Below are 16377 nucleotides of genomic sequence, written 5' to 3' on the forward strand. Positions count from 1 at the left end.
ACAGATTATAAATATCACAGGCAGGAAACAGACAATCACTTTTGTGACACTTATTCGTCAATTCCCCCCCTTAATAAACAGGTCAGAATTCACGGGTTCTCAAACTGTTAATACACAGGGCATCTCACTAGGACTTTACCCTTGCTTAGCCTTGTTCTGTTTAGGGACTTTGACTCACCCCAGGGGAAAAGCACCCTGGGTTAATTATCTGCCCCAGTTCAGAGAATCTTGTGTTGTCCTTGGTTCAAAACCAAAGCTCAGAGGAATTGAATTTTGTGTTGGTCTCCACTTTTTTCGCTTAAGAAGTTATTTTATTTTTCCTATGACTCTGGTCTTTCCTCTGTTGCTCCTTAATTGGGTTATAACATGAAAAAATGTACATACCCTGCTCGTAATGCCAAATTGTTGTGGGAAATTCTTCAAAGGAAAAGCATGAAAAACCATTGTGCAAATTCAGTCTTTATTGAGCTCAATACACACAGCATTGGGTTTGCTCAGCAGGACCGATTGTTGGGGTTTCTTACTCTTTGATACAGCATGGCTTCATGTAGTATGTAACAGTTGGTTTGTTTCAGGATTGGGTGGTTTTCATCCTGTTCTTTAAAGTTGCAGACCAGCAGCAGATCTAGCATCAATCAAATCACAACACAAGCCAAACATGAAAAGCAACAAGAATAAACAGACCTTAAAGCAGTAGAAGCTCAGTGACTACAGTCTGACTATAGTCTGTCCAAAGACACTGAGCAAGACAGGTGGACCTGGCTGGCCAGAAAGGATAGGTTCAATGTCCATCACTTGGCCTTAAACAGTGGGCAACACAGACAGAACTAGTTGCCAGAAAGGACAGGGTGATCACAGCCTGGCCACAGACACTGGCTAACACAGGCAGATCTGGCTGAAAAAAGGGGACAGGGGTACAATGACAACATCCCAGCAAAAGACAATGTCTGAAACAGGCAGACCTGGCTGCTCAGAGAAGACAGTGCCCATCCACAGGAAAAGGACAACAAAGGCAGATCTAGCTGGCCAGAGAGAACTATGCTCCCACTGCTGGCAGGAAGAAGCAGCAATAGAAACAAAGTTGTAAAGATTAGAGATTAAACAAATATCCTTCTATAAAATGACCAATCAAATCTCAAAATTACCACATCTTGCCAGCATCAGAAAAACAATTCACTCATGCTGGTGTAGTGTTAAGGAAACACAACAGATCCAAATGTGCAGTACATGACCTCATGTCACAGCCAGACATTAAATTATAAGTAATCCACAGTGAGCAGTCAGAGAAATATAGTTTTTAAAACAAGAAAGACACCATCCTGTCTGGAGACCATCCTGTCTCCTCCACACAGACACTAAATGAAACAATAAAAAACTGTGTTAGTAATAAAAAACATTAATATTAAGACTGAAAGTGTCATGAGAAAACTTCATGAACTGATCAAATTTTCAATATCCACAGCTAACAAGAGGCAGAAGCACAAGTTCTTTATTCTCATCCCAGGTCCAGAAGACTGGGTAGATCTTCTCCCCCTGATTGAATACCATGTCAGTGAATTTGTAGATATGTGTCCTAGACTCTACTGTGTAAAAGGAGACATTTCGTTCATCAATATCCACACACACACCCACCATCCTTGGCTGATTTCTCAGATGTGAAGAGTTACATTCCAGCACCCAGTAACCACACTGGGGAGAGAAGCTGAATCTCCCTTTTCTCTCTGCAGACTCTCTGGTCACCCCTATTCTCCACAGGTCAGTCACCTCCACTTCCCAGTAGTGTCTCCCTGAAGTGAAGCCCTCCCTGCTCAGGACACATGGTCCAGAACCTAATCTCTTCGCTTTGTCAGGGACATCCTGTTTCTCTTCCCATCTCACTCTCTTCCTATCCTCAGACAGGGTGAGCTCATAGTGAGCTGTGTCAGGGTCCAGAGTCACATCAGCTGTGGGAATAAAACAAGAAATATCAGGAGGACAGAGAAACACTCTTTCTTGAAAACAAACTGGATTATTTTATTATATGAAAAGAATAGTCAAATTTTGCCTTTGTAATATGCTTATTTTTTTCTATAAGACCTATAAATATATAGTCCAATTCAATTATTAGCGTAATATAAAAGTAAAGGTGTCGGTGAAGCAGAGGACATTTATTGAGTTATTGAGTTAGGGACATCAGGGTCATCAGGGACACTCCCTGAAGCTAACAACCACTGATATTTCTCACATGTCCATTGTAGAACTGGACACTGTATCAATCATTGACTTATTCCACAGAGGGATCTATTATTGTTATAGTTATTCTAGTTATTATCAGTAGTGTGGAAACACAAAATACCCTATACAGTATATTGTCCTAGAAAGAGAACTCCTATGTCACACTCACCATGCAGTAAGAATGAAATAATATTTACACGCCAATGTCATTCTTAATTAAACACGCCCGTGTGTCACTTAACGTCCAGGACCATTTGAGAACACTAATTGGGCTGAAGAGACTGATGCCAGAGTTGTTACCCCAAAGGCCCCAAAGTTATTACCCCTGCCCCATGAAGAGGAACTGACCTTGACATATCTGAGTTGTTCAAATTAAAACAAACCACTGAGACACTGACTGACTTCATAGTATTAACAATGGTCTGATTTTAACTATAATTGATATCATTGATATAACTGACTAGCTATGAGTTTAAGAGATTGTGAACGTAAAGTGAATATGTAACAGATTGCCACTAGTATACTTAATAAGAATTTTATTATAAGAGAAAGTTTATTTAAGATTTTAAATCATATAAATTTATGCTAGATATGGAACACGTAATAGGCTTATTCCATGCTGAAAAGAGAAGAAAGAAAACACAAGGTTTCAGCTGTGGAGCCTTCATTCTGTTTTATACTGTATAATTAGACTAGTCATTGTACTGTATATATATAGTATATGGGTTTGACTTCAACCACTGGTTCAATGAGTTGGGAATTTTGGCACTTTGTTATGGTCAGTTGTTTATTTGGCTTCAAATAGTGTTCTGTTGTTTCACATTCCTTGTGTTTACAATAGGCTAATTAAAATACAATAGTTCAAATCTTATTATACAATAATAAACAGTATTGTTTACCCAGAAGTTTGCAGAAGTCTTATTCTGTTTATTGTTCTTGTTAATATTAGTATCTAGCTTTATAATAAAAGCATTTCTACTAAACTGCTGTTGTGATTAAGTCAAAAACACATCTGTTTAAATACAGTGTATATTTTTACTCTCCACTACTGGGTAGCATTGGTACAGCATGTCCATAAATGTGTATTAAAAAAAAAGTATTAAGTAAAAAGTCTTAACCAGTTTTAAGACAATATTCTGTCTATCCCACCTCAGTCTCTCTTTAGACCTCATCAGGTAAAAACGCTCCACTCCTGATTCCTACTGTTAGTTGAGAGTTATTTCCAAATCCGGGTACCCTAAGTCTGTCACATTCAGCCTATAGTTCCTGAATAAGGTGTTAGGTCATAGCACATGTTCTTTGGTTAAAACTGTCTGCACTTCTGGGTGGGAACTCCCTACTAACCATTAAAAAACACAGAAATCAGAAACTTCAAAGCCATGATTGATCTTCCCAGGGAGTTTCAGTGTGGGATTTTAGGGCATCATGGGAGTGACCTACAGCTAGAGCACTTTTCACACCAGGAGTAACAAACTGATTTTAATCATATACTAGAGAGACTCTCACTCTTATCTTTAACCTCAGAAAATGGGTTTAAAGCAGCTCCTGTGCAAAACAATAACAGTATTAAGTGGGTCTTTATCTTCATCATGAAACAGTCATACCTGCAGCACTGCGCAGGTACTCCCATTCTGGAACACAGAGATACGGATACTGTTAATTACAGCCACACAATGGACTCCACAATGGGCATAGAATGTCTAGTAACAATTGTAGTACAAGACTTCAGATATGGTACAGAGTTTACATACAGTACCTGATTTAGGGATAGGAGCACACATCACAGTATCTGTAAAAATTAAATGTGACATTAGATGGAATTTAAGCATTAAGTTACTATACATACCCTATATAGCTCTTTTGTCATATTATCAGGGAACAATGATACTTATGCGATTACCACATAAGAGCCTATTCTCACTGATACTAAGAAACATTGCTAAGCTAATTTTGCCTACATTTTTTGGGGAATATTGAGGGGAGACAGATTAATTCTCTTAAAGATTACAACAGATTTGAAAGAGATGGTAGACTCTGGAATTAGCCCATTGCCAGGAAGAAGTTTCTATTTGAATGTCATCTCCTCACTACGCCTTACTTGGGATCATAAGTGCAAGGCTTTTAGTGAATGGCAGCCTGATCCAAACTCCACTGAGAAAAAAATTAACCAACAAACAAAGCAAATATTCAAAGAACGTATGACATGAAGGGCAGGTATCAAATACACCAGATAAACAATTTCTTTTGTTTCTTTTTTATACATATCCAAGTTAACCTGTCCCTTTGAGACCTAAGAAAGGCAGAAAATTAATCACGTAAAGGGTAGCAATCATTTTTTGTCCAGCCTATACTTTGGAGACACTGCCAGTCCTTCTTGGCCTACTGCCCATTTCAGAAGCTTGGACCTCACCACATCTTTTATAGAGATAGCTCAGGTCTACTGAAATCAGATGTAGTATCAGGATAAGGCCATCATGTAGTTAAAAATTATAGAAAATAAAAAAATTAAAGTAGCAGTTTTGCATTTTTCAGAACTAAGATGCTCCCAGTTTTCAGTACCAATTTGTGAAAAAATCCTACCCTCAATTGGGGAGGTTTCTGTGTATGCACAAAAACTCAAAATAGAAAAATGTGAAAAGAAGAAATGATTCCAGAAGGGTTTATTACAGACCTTTTCATGTTCTTACAACTGTATTAACAAACTGAAAGTACCATTAGCCCTTTAAATGCTAAACAGAAGTCAAATGATATGCACATAAGAATGTGAATCACTCAGCCCTTCACCAATTAACCAATAACTAAGTCAGTCACTCCAGATGTGATTATTTATGTATTTCTTATTGTGACTGTGCCCGTTATAAAACTGAAAACATCAAATGGCATTATGAATTGAAACACATGGATTTAGACTACAAATACCAATTGTGACTTTATGGGAATTCAGGAGGAAAGAACATACCCATACAGATAGGGGCCAAAGAGAGATACACAGTTGAGGGATTGAGTCATCATTTAATTAAGCAGGAAATTTAGGAAGCCCAAATTGAACAAGCCCAAAGTAGAAGTTATCCAGGTAAGCTTGTTTTAACAGCCCTGCTCTGAAGGAGAGTCCCAGTGGATCTTTAATAATCAAGTAGTCAGGATCTTAAGTGGTGCACCTCCTAAAGCACATTCAATGTTCCTAGTCAAAATACTATGGCATTGATTTTTAAATTCTTGTCCAGAACAGTAATGGCAACTGGTCAATCAACAACACTTTCAGCAGTAACGTGCTGTTCCTCACAGATCTCCCATCCTAGTACAGACTAGACTTAACCTTAATTAATTAATAATACATTGGAGTTTGCACTGTGGTAGAATGATAAAAGATGATTATGCTGCATATTCATATGTGTCTTGTGTACTACATTTGTTACAGCTGTGCCTGTTGATTATCTTAACAGTACACTTACACAGCACTGGATTACATTATACTACAGTAATGTCCACTGAAGGACATTCAAGTTACAATAATGCATTGCATTGCAGTAAAGCAACGCAAATAATGTCAGTTCAGGACTATGACTAGAGTACAGTAGGGTATACAGTAGTTTAATGACTTGATTGATTACAGTGAAATTTACACAGGACAGTTTAGTACAGGTCACCGTTATATAATAAAGTATACTACAGCACCACCTATTCCAATATAGTAAATATAGTTACTCACTAAACTTCAGTCTAAGAAATAACATCATAATGAAGTTCCTACAGGTAAGTCATTATAATGAAGGACATCATAATAAAATAGGACACTTACCCAATTCTCCCCGAAGTACAGAAATGGCTGTAATTAAAGATTATATCATAACAACATGTCTTAGGCAATCCAGTTCTTATACTGTATAACAATATTAATAAATCCACTTCTAATTACACTTCTGAGAGGTTTCCTGATAGTCTGTCCCATGTCTAACAAAGATTTATTAACTAATCTAATTGGGATAATAAAATATGACTAAGGCATAAAATTATAGGAGCCTAATTTGTTGTATATGATTTTGCATTGCAATAAGCAAGCAAAGTTATAAAGCATCTGATTCACTAATTTACTCACATATTATTACCTATTAGTCCCTATTATTCCAGACCTGAAGTGAATGTTTAAGAGTTTATCAAACCACTAAGACAATTCCTTTGTAGAAGGATAATATACTGTAGTATAAATATTATGTGTCAAATGCTATTTTTCTGCCAAAGCGTTGTGAACATGCCAGATGAGAAAAATGTGGTCCTTTAATATACTGTAATAGGCTGTTCAGAATCTCCAAATCTCTAGTACAAGCAAAAGGAACATGTAGCACTTTTATTGTACTGTATGAGGGAGCTGGTGAAATGCATGACAAACACTTCAAACATTTGGAAAAAGCATCAAGCATCACCAAAAATGTTGTCCCTTTGGAAGGAATGAAAAACCTGACATGGATCCTGTGCCAAATAATCTAACAGGCCTTCATTTGGATGTCCAATATGAATTTCTTCCAGCACTTTTGATTATAGTTTAGCAACTACAATAAACCTCAGCCCTCTATGCAAGTTGATTTTGGTACTAATAATGAGAGGCACTATACAGTTGAGCTGATATCTCTCTGAATTTAATTTTTTGCATAATCCCAGCACTTACAGGAGGAATTTTCATTTGGTGAGTGAAAAGGTGTCAAAGAGATCAACATCCACAGCAATTTAAATAAAAGGCTCTGTCTAGATAGACAATCTATCTACATTCACATACCTGAAAGTTTGCTTGCACTAATATCATAGCTGTAGCCTCCTACTGGTCTTGTTTTGAATACACTCATTCGCTTCTGATTACAGATTTTTACACCCTAAACTAATTTTAAGACTTCTCCTTCTGGACTTTTTTTTTTGCTGAGAGAGATAACAATGAAAAATGTAAAAGCTTTTCAATGCCATCCTCCATTTCATGAGTCAAGAAAGCTCACATGTGACCAGCTCAGTAAAGAACAACCAGAAACATTCTTGAGCTGTATTGTGAATGCTCAAACCCTTCTCACATTATCAATTCTTATCGGCGTGTAGCATAATTTTTATTTTAGGTTCTTCGATTAGGTATCACAGTCAAATTTGACCAGTATGGATGGATCTTGTAGAAGTTGTTACGATGCACCTGCCACTAACCTCATCACCTTGTCAAACTATCACACCTGTCTCTTTCACTATTTAAACCCTCATGTCCCATGTTTCCACACTCGGTATTGCAGTCCCTCTCTCTTAATAATAATTATATAGTGCTTTTCTGGACACTCCACTCAAAGGGATTTACTCCCCTCCACCACCACCAATGTGCAGCATCCACCTGGAAGATGCGACGGCAGCCATAGTGCGCCAGAACGCTCACCACACACCAGCTTTCAGTGGGGAGGAGAGCAGAGTAATGAAGCCAATTTATACATGAGGATTATTAGGAGGCCATGATGGGCAAGGGCCAATGGGAAATTTGACCAGGACACTGGGGGATTTTTGATGACCACAGAGAGTCAGGACCTCGGTTTTACATCTCATCTGAAGGACGGCGCCTGTTTACAGTATAGAGTCCCCGTCACTATACTGGGGCATTAGGACCCACATGGACTGCAGGGTGAGCGCCCCCTGCTGGCCCCACTAACACCTCTTCCAGGAGCAACCTTATTTTTTCCCAGGAGGTCTCCCATCCAGGTACTGAGCAGGCTGACACCTGCTTAGCTTCAATGGGTTGCCAGTTGTGAGTTGCAGGGTTATATGGCTGCTGGTAATATGGCTGCTGCTCTTGTGAGCTCGTTGCCTGTCGGCAAACTCCTTCCACGCATTTCTCCTGAACAACTCTTCCGGATTTTTGACCAAGTTCTTTGACCTTTGGATTTCACTCTTTTGGACTGAACTTTTCCGATTTGTCTGCCTTCCAGAAAAACAACACGCGCCACATAGGGTCCTGCTTATTCTACGGCGTTCAGCCTTAACAGAAGTAGATGTCATAGATAAAAAAAGTTTTGTCATGAGATCTGTAAACAATCTGTTGTACTAATTCACATATTGCAGGAAAGATCCCAACTGAGATGCATCAGATGGGCTGAGGGTCTTCATGACAGCTTGAATCTTATTGTGATATCTGTGCAGGTCCAAGAAGCTTGAGCCCACATTGTTGAAGCCTCTGTAAAATGTTCTGGAGGTGTTCAGCATCATTGCTGTCACCTTAGTAAGGGTCTCTGAAAGTACAGTATATTATTCCCCTTAATGTGTCCCTGGCTTTTAAATTCATCTTGAAACACTGGTGCTGCTTGGTACAACATGGTTTAATTTTGCCGCTGTGGACCATGAGCTGATCTGGGAAATATTTTAATAATAACACCGCAAAAAGATTGGTCTGTCTTTTCTAGCACAAACTGTTGTTTGCCATGTTAAAGACAAGAAAAAAACATCTTATCATTCTTGAAGAGGTTCTCAAATTCCTTTTGTAGTATTATAGACACACCCAGTTACAGTAAATGGTTGCAATAGACCATTCACTTTTTTTTAGATTTGTGCTCTTTAGCACTTGTATAGGCTTGTCCTTATTACCGGTGAGTTAATTCTTGTTTTGCTTTGCATTCCTTTTATATTACCTTTATTTCTTATTATTGTTCCCTCAATATATCCAGGCACACAAACTTCACAATGTCATTGTTTTTGGCTTGCTGATGGTGTGTTTGACTCTTTATTTATCTGGAGCTTGGCACTTAAATAACAATTCATTACTTACAGATTCAGTGAATCATTTGCTACTTTAAAGTTATAATAAGTTCTAATAATTAGTACTGGATTAATAGTTAAACTGTACCATTTTAGGAACATAGTACATTAAAAGGGTGATTTACCTAAAAAAGTACAATATATTTTATAAAATTGTTAATATAAAGATAAACTCATATCCCTTATATATTTACTTAAGTGCTGTAAAACATAAAAAAAAATATCTGCATCTTTCAGAGACAAAAAATCATTAATATCATGTGAAAAAAGTTTAAAGTAATATAAATGAGCTGAGATACTACTCCAGAGAAACAATTCTCAACACCATCTTTATTGAGTTACTTACCTTTCATTATACACAGTGTCTCTTCCTCTGTAAAAAAGACAGACAGTTGAGTCAGTAACACTCATACAGCTTAGTCACACTAATATAATAGTATTCAGATTTCCAGTGTCAATATGAAACAGACAATAGATTCAATAACACTAATACAGGCTCCTGCTCTAACACGTATACAATGATGCTTTACATACTGTCCATTCGTCTCCACTGGAAGACCAAAAGTGCTGATGCTGCTGCAATAACAGTTGCTGTTAAGAAGAGAGTCACCATCCATCCAGAGGGTTCAGGTAAAAAGTCTCCTGGAAAACAGACAGGGAATAGTAACATGCAGAGGTTAAAAGACTACTTTTAAATGTAAAATATAATTTCTGTTCAAATTATAACATAATATACATACAGTTTTATTGTTTGGGTACCCCGATTCAACACCCTACAGTCAGGACAGACTTGCGAGAACACTGTCATATTAGTATATATTGTGTCACCTACCCTTAAGGTACCACTGTATTCGAACTGAGGTGATTTTGTCATTTGCCACAAAAACAATCACTATCACAGATAAAGCCACTGACCATCTACAAAGATTTACTAGAAGTTTCCAAACACCCTATATATTCCCATGTAAAGTTAGACAATGAAGAATAATTATTTTGATGCCGGCAAAAGTGGCAAGTGTTTTCACAGTTGTATTTTTTTAACCACTTGAAGTACGCTGTATCATTTCCTCATTAGTACATCTGATTAAATGTTTAACATCTGATTAAGATGCAATTGTCTAGAACTTTATAAAAGAGGATAGTGCAGCCCAATTCTGCGTTTCCTCACATTAAATAAGGGGGGTAAAATGCAAAGACTCTCCAAGTTATGTTACTGGGTTAGGTGTCACGGTCAACATCCCTCCCCTAGAGGGCGCTCCACTACTCCTGTCATTAGGTCTGTCTTTGCTGATTATGTTCTCCAGGTGTGCCTCATTTTGCCTCCCTCTATTTATTCCCAGTTCCTCCAGTGCTCAGGGCTCAGTATTAGGCTTTGGTTGTCACGAGGCCTGCCTATCACCAGGCTTCTGGATGCCTGATGGCATAGGTCTCATCCCAGACATCGCCTGATCTCTGAGCCACATACTGTACTTCCAACATGTCACTAAATTTTGGAAGGGTCTGGAATGATGTTTAGCAATAGAATAGAATCGGAGACCAGGGAACAGGTACATGCTTGGCAGGTAGACTATATTTGAATCCCATCCACTCTGTTTACAAAACAAACCTTAACTGAACCAATATGAAACATCTTGAGCTGCAACATAAGCTGCTGATGCATAGGCTGTATTGCTTCCAATGGAAGCCGCAAACATACTGTAGTAACCCTGTGACTTTCACTCCTACTGTAGTTGATCACAAATGTGCATCAGCATAAATGCATTTTACTATGTCATATCTATTTAATATAAAGAAAAACCTGATGCAAAAAAAGACATTTTTGTGATATCTTTGTGAATTTGCCTTTAGAAGTGATACATTTCTTTTGCTGCTCAGTATAGATGATAAAAACAGGTGGTATTAACGGCTAACACGAACTCAACCTTGAAAACTGTCCAGTGCATAGTCAGTACTTACTAGGTATGTGAAGCTGAGATCCCCAGTCTAATTCAGGTGAAACACTTCTAACCAGACAGGAGAGGATTTGGGAATCCTGACTGACTGGGATGTAGCTGCTCACATTGAAGAGCCCCTGACTGTTTCTCTCCACTGTGGTGTTGGACAGTGATGTTGTCTCTTTTCCATTCCTGTCTATCCAGATCACTGCAGGTTCAGAAAACCACCCCTCTGATGTGCACAGCAACCAGGTCTGATCTCCTCCAGTGTGGTACAGGGACACTGAAACCGCTGCCAATAATTATAAAAAATTGATACAATTCTACAATTTTGTTACAAAGTCTTGTCATTCATCCAGAGGGTTTGAAACAGAGAAAGAAACAACTACTATGCAACAATGATTTTTATAAGGCTTTCAATAAGAGTTGTACAGCTCTTTAGTTATTATCTTATATCTTTAGGTTAGGTACTGGAGACGCACAGAGTTAAGAAAATAAAGGTTTCTACCAGAAGGTAAACAATCCCATGTCCTCATTTTTAGTTCATGAATTTCATTACTTCATAGACATTAATTCCTTAACTGAATAGGTGGAAAATAAGTCAGACATGTTCCTGGTTGTGGAACAACAGACTTCTTTTCCTCCCAGAAAGTGCCACTTGGGGGCTCCCAAAGACCAGAAATAATGTTCTGTCCTACTGTAATTCTTCTGACAGCCTACTGGGAATGTTGCCCCCAATACAATTACCAACAAAGAAACTGGAAAAGGTTTCTTCCATGCTGAAAGGAAAAGAAAAGAAGAAGGATCCACAGCCGAAACATTGTGTCTCATTGTTTCTTTTCCTTTCAACATGGAATAAACATTTCCTGTTCCTTTGCAGCCTACAGTACCTGAACTTTCTTTTTTTGCGCTCCCTAAAAGAGCCGACTAAAACTATTGCCGGATCTCTCCTTCACACTAAGGCTCAGTATTACGTCTTAAAAAATATATTTTTTTCAGCTTTTCTTCAGAAACACTCTACTTTTTAAAAAGTTTCCCTAGGCTGACCTTCCATCTTCCATGGAAGAGATATAGACTACACTCAACTATCGACACAGACTAGATTCCCTAACAAGGGACCAGAGCCTTGTACATGGTCTTAATCAAGTGATGATTGAATTTTTTTAAATATCTGCAGGGACCTAGCACTTGAGGACTGGAGCTATCTACATTTTCTCTAACACATGGGCATGCTAAAGGAGTGCATGCAGATGTCCTCATTCTTACAATACTGGTCTAAGGTTAAACAACTGTTGATTATACTGTATGTATATAAGATAAAGAAACATGTCAATATAATTTGTGAAATTTGTGATTCTGCTGCTTTTGTAATTGCCCCAGAGCTCCAGCTCCTTGGTCACAAACTGAGTTCTGATTCGACCAATCATTATACCGTATACATTGCACACAGGTTTAAACTGACATCTGTGCTTTATAAACCCAGGAGAGATATTTCTGGCACATCTGACACTGAACACAAAAACACACAATGGCTGTCAAGGTCAGGGCAGAGAAGGAGGTTTTATTTCAGATCTTTTTTTAGAATCTCACTACAAAAGAAAAGCTTTTAAAATCCCATCCACTCTTTGTATACCACACAAACCTTAACTGAACCCCAATGTTTTGCCCAATCAGCCTTCATCACTAATCACAATCACAATTATTACACACAGTGTGGGTATTTACAGTAATTAGAAGCCTTTTGTAATTAGCAGTCCCTTTTTCTACCAGCTTGCCACAGTATTTTATTGGCTAGCAATCTCATGGCCAGTTTGGAACTCCTGATGAACTATATAACAATATACAACCAAAGTTAAAAACTGTGTATTCACAATCTTGGTCAATAAATTTCATTTAGAACATTTCAATACATAATACCTGAAAATCGATATTAACACACTTAGCATGTTGTCTAAAATTATGAAAAGCAGTATAAATAAAGAAATTGCTTTGTGACAAAACACTTACCTCTAATGGCCAGATCAATTAGAGCATCTTCATAATGTTGTTTGGACTCCACCAAACAATTATACTGCCCATTGTCAGAGAGCCTCACGTCTCTCAGCTTTAGAGACACGTTACCTTTGGGGAGCTCATCCAGGAACAGCTCAGCCCTGCCCTTGTAGGGTGGGCTCTGTCCATCATGGTTGTATGTGTGGTTTTGGTAAAAACACACAGGAGCATCATAATTCTCTCTAAACCACCTGATCTCAAGGAGCTCCGCACTGATGTTTGGTGAGAGGTAACAGGGCAGAACAGTGTCTTCACCAGGAGATACAACAACAGGAGCAGTTGGACCAACAACATTAAATTTCTCTAAAAGAGAAAGAACATACATCTGACATGAGTTTTCACAGAGAGTATAAAGAGGCAGTAAAGAAGCTGAACCGTAAGGCAGAAGGAAAGAAGTCCATCAGACAGTAACTAAACGAAAGAAAACGTTGTTCTTTATAATTATTTGGTAAGAAAATAGAACAATGTTGCACAATTCTTTAGGTCAAAAGACTTGAGTAGTCATTCCTACAGTACATCCAATATATATGATTTGTAAAGTGACAAAGCTCAAAGCTCAACTCTGAGATGGATACAGATACAGACAATATATGGAATGCAAAGAAAAAGTTCAATATCCATGCAGGGATTATCATCCAGATTACCAGATTCAATTATTAATTACATTTAGGAGTCTATCCTCACTGTACCTGATCTGGAGACAGACAACTGGAGAAGAAATATAAGCATCGTGGAGAGCCAGTCTGATTGGTCAGACTTCATCTCTGAAACAGAAATTCACACTTGGTCATTATTCCAGGAATACTTCTTTGCATTTGAATTTTCTTGAGTACAATGTCTTAAATTGCCTATTGGCTCACAACAGAGACCCATGCAATACAAAGACAAAGCAACAAGATGCTTTGGTTGTCTCCCCTGCTGAGCCATTGTTCTGTAGACAGGCTGTCAGTTCCAAAGTGCCTCAGGTATATTGACCTGAGCTCTTCACTCTTACATGGCTGGTTCTGACCTGATCTCACTGTCTCTTCAGCACACTGCAGCTTCAGTCCTAACATGACTGTTCTCTCACACACTGCTTTATCATACCTGATTTCACTGTCAGTCCAGTACACAGCAGCTTCAATTCTGCAATGGCTGTTGTCTCACACACTACTGTATCAGACCTAATCTCACTGACAGTCCACACAGAGCAGCTTCAGTTGTGATCAGTCTGTTTACTCACATGCTGCTGTATATGTCCTGATCTCACTGTCACACCAGTACATAGCAGGTAAAAACAATTACTACTCTGACTGTAAACCCTATACTACAAGAAAGAAGCATCGCTATACTGTACTGTATGTAACAATGAATTACACCCACAAGTTTAAGACGTACTGTATACAGTGTCTCCTGTCTCCTTGTACAGTATATCCATGAAATAACACTGACAGCGGAGTCACACTACCTGGTTTTATACTGACAGGATGTTCACAGTATTAAATGTAGTCCAGACTGTAGAAAAAAATGTTTTTCTTTCCTGTATTTGGAGATGTTGTTCAGAGAGAAGGAGAAACGCCTTTAAAATTCAGGAAACACAAAGTGAAAGAAGGAGGAGTTAGTAATTTCACTGTTTGCCTGCTGAAAAAAAAAAACATAACTCTGATGTCAGACCCTTCAGATACATATTAAAAGGTAATACAGGTGGAATAACCGTTCTGTCTGACTCTATAATACAGCCCCTAACCCTGCATTACCCTGTGCTGTGAACTGGTCAGAAAATGACAGGATACTTACAGACTGGATAATGTAGGTGTTATTGGTTTGAGCTCCACTCACTGTTGCTCTGAAAGAAATATGACTGTTTTTGAATTGTCTGTGTCCTCATTAAAACTACATACAGTATGAAGACACCTTTATTCATTCCAGGTAATGAGAAAGAGATCACAATCAAATCTCTGGGCATAAGTTATTAATAAGGAAGTGGGTATGTGGGGACCAGTAACAGTAAGATGGAGAGATCTGAAGAAAATTATTTCATTCTGATACGATTTCCTAACACCCCATCTTAAAATAAATTAAAAACAAATCTAGAAAGCATTTCATTCTTAATATAGTCATTTTGTGATGTAGTGCTTTAATTTTTTAAGCTTTCAACTCAGTGGTTAGGATTAACTTTAAGCCGTTTTCACTCCTTAAAAATCTATACCCCGTCTCTCAAAACAGTAACTAAGCAGTGCTTGATTCACATGATCACTAAACACCATTTTAGTTACCACCCACTTTCCCAAAATTCACTCCTGACGTCTCTCACTACTACAATAAGTTAAAGGGAAAGTACTAAATTACTGCCCAAAAAAAGATGCGATGAAAAACTACTGTGGTAAAGTAAGTTGATCATTTTTCACACAGTACCAAGTAAACGTTTGTTAACCCCTTAGGATGTTCACATATTTGAATGTTAACCTGATAAAACAAATGGTTTTGCAACATTTTTCAGACTGGTGAGCATGAATAACCTTTTTTGAGATCCTCAGAGATTTCCTTAGATTGTGGTATGATTTTTTTTTCACACAGCTGTATGATGAACACAAAACTCACGTTTCCGATCCTTATAGGATGGAGCCTTCCAAATCCAGCTGATTCTAAATATTCCCCTTAACTGAGCTCATGAAACTAGGAATTTGTGTACTTTTTCATATCACCTTGTACCTTACTCATTGTTTAATTAATACATCATTTTGTTTCAAGATACATAGAATTTGTTATTAAAAACCATTCTGGATATATGCTGTACATAAAGACTGGTTTTGATTCAGGAAGGCTCTCTTGGCAAAACATAGAAATGCCCCTTTTTGTTTTTGTGCTTCACAAACTTTTGTTGTCTTTCAAAACTGATACAAAGTCTTGTACAATTACACAGGAAGATTTTACCACCCCAACAATTATGTGTCAGAGAGTCTACAGGCTATATGTATGGTTATACAATACCTTGGGAAAAACAGCATCCGCCTGAAGTTTAAGAAGAATACCTGTACAGTATCTGGTAGAACTCAGCTGTATACCCATCGGTTCCAGGTGACTTATTGTGAGAAAAGGAGGCAATTGGTTCTTTAAGAAATAGGTTAAACTCTGTGTGGTCCCTCCATGGTCAGAAGCATTCACTCCAGATCCGACAGTCCCAAGCAATGTGCCCCATTATGCTTCTCCCCTATGTCTCCACAACGAATACAGGGTAGAGAATGGAAGACAATATCTTCCTCTGCTGTGCTCTGTAGAATCCCTCCCTGGTCCATAAGTCCTCTCCTGTGTCCAGTAGTGCAATCTGTGTCACAAATCCTTGGTGCCCTTAGCTCCTCTGGCCAAGGGGGTAGGCAGACCTGATACGTGGGGGATAATTACAGTAATGAACTGACTACATGCAATTGACAAG

The 16377-nt window shown here is 38.2% G+C and overlaps 1 protein-coding gene across 3 annotated transcripts; it reads right to left on the reverse strand.

Moving 5' to 3' along the window:
• Positions 1 to 443: 443 nt before the first annotated feature.
• LOC107079202 (butyrophilin subfamily 1 member A1-like) lies at positions 444 to 14814 on the reverse strand. 3 transcript variants are annotated; one of them, XM_069197591.1, is made up of 11 exons: positions 14742 to 14814; positions 14413 to 14523; positions 13655 to 13729; positions 12921 to 13268; positions 10936 to 11205; positions 9514 to 9621; positions 9326 to 9352; positions 6014 to 6040; positions 3971 to 4003; positions 3819 to 3845; positions 444 to 1943 (listed from the first exon to the last, which is right to left on the reverse strand). In XM_069197591.1, the coding sequence occupies exons 3-11, from the start codon at positions 13725 to 13727 to the stop codon at positions 1450 to 1452; spliced, it is 1407 nt and encodes a 468-aa protein (XP_069053692.1). In that variant the 5' UTR covers positions 13728 to 13729; positions 14413 to 14523; positions 14742 to 14814; the 3' UTR covers positions 444 to 1449. The 3 variants fall into 3 exon arrangements, with proteins under 3 accessions (XP_069053692.1, XP_069053691.1, XP_069053693.1); XM_069197590.1 differs by lacking the exon at positions 14742 to 14814 and having other exon boundaries at positions 14413 to 14529; XM_069197592.1 differs by lacking the exons at positions 14413 to 14523; positions 14742 to 14814 and adding an exon at positions 14328 to 14408.
• Between the last annotated feature and the right edge of the window lie 1563 nt (positions 14815 to 16377).

Source organism: Lepisosteus oculatus, chromosome 13 (assembly GCF_040954835.1).
Source record: "Lepisosteus oculatus isolate fLepOcu1 chromosome 13, fLepOcu1.hap2, whole genome shotgun sequence".
Taxonomy (NCBI): Eukaryota; Metazoa; Chordata; class Actinopteri; order Semionotiformes; family Lepisosteidae; genus Lepisosteus; species Lepisosteus oculatus.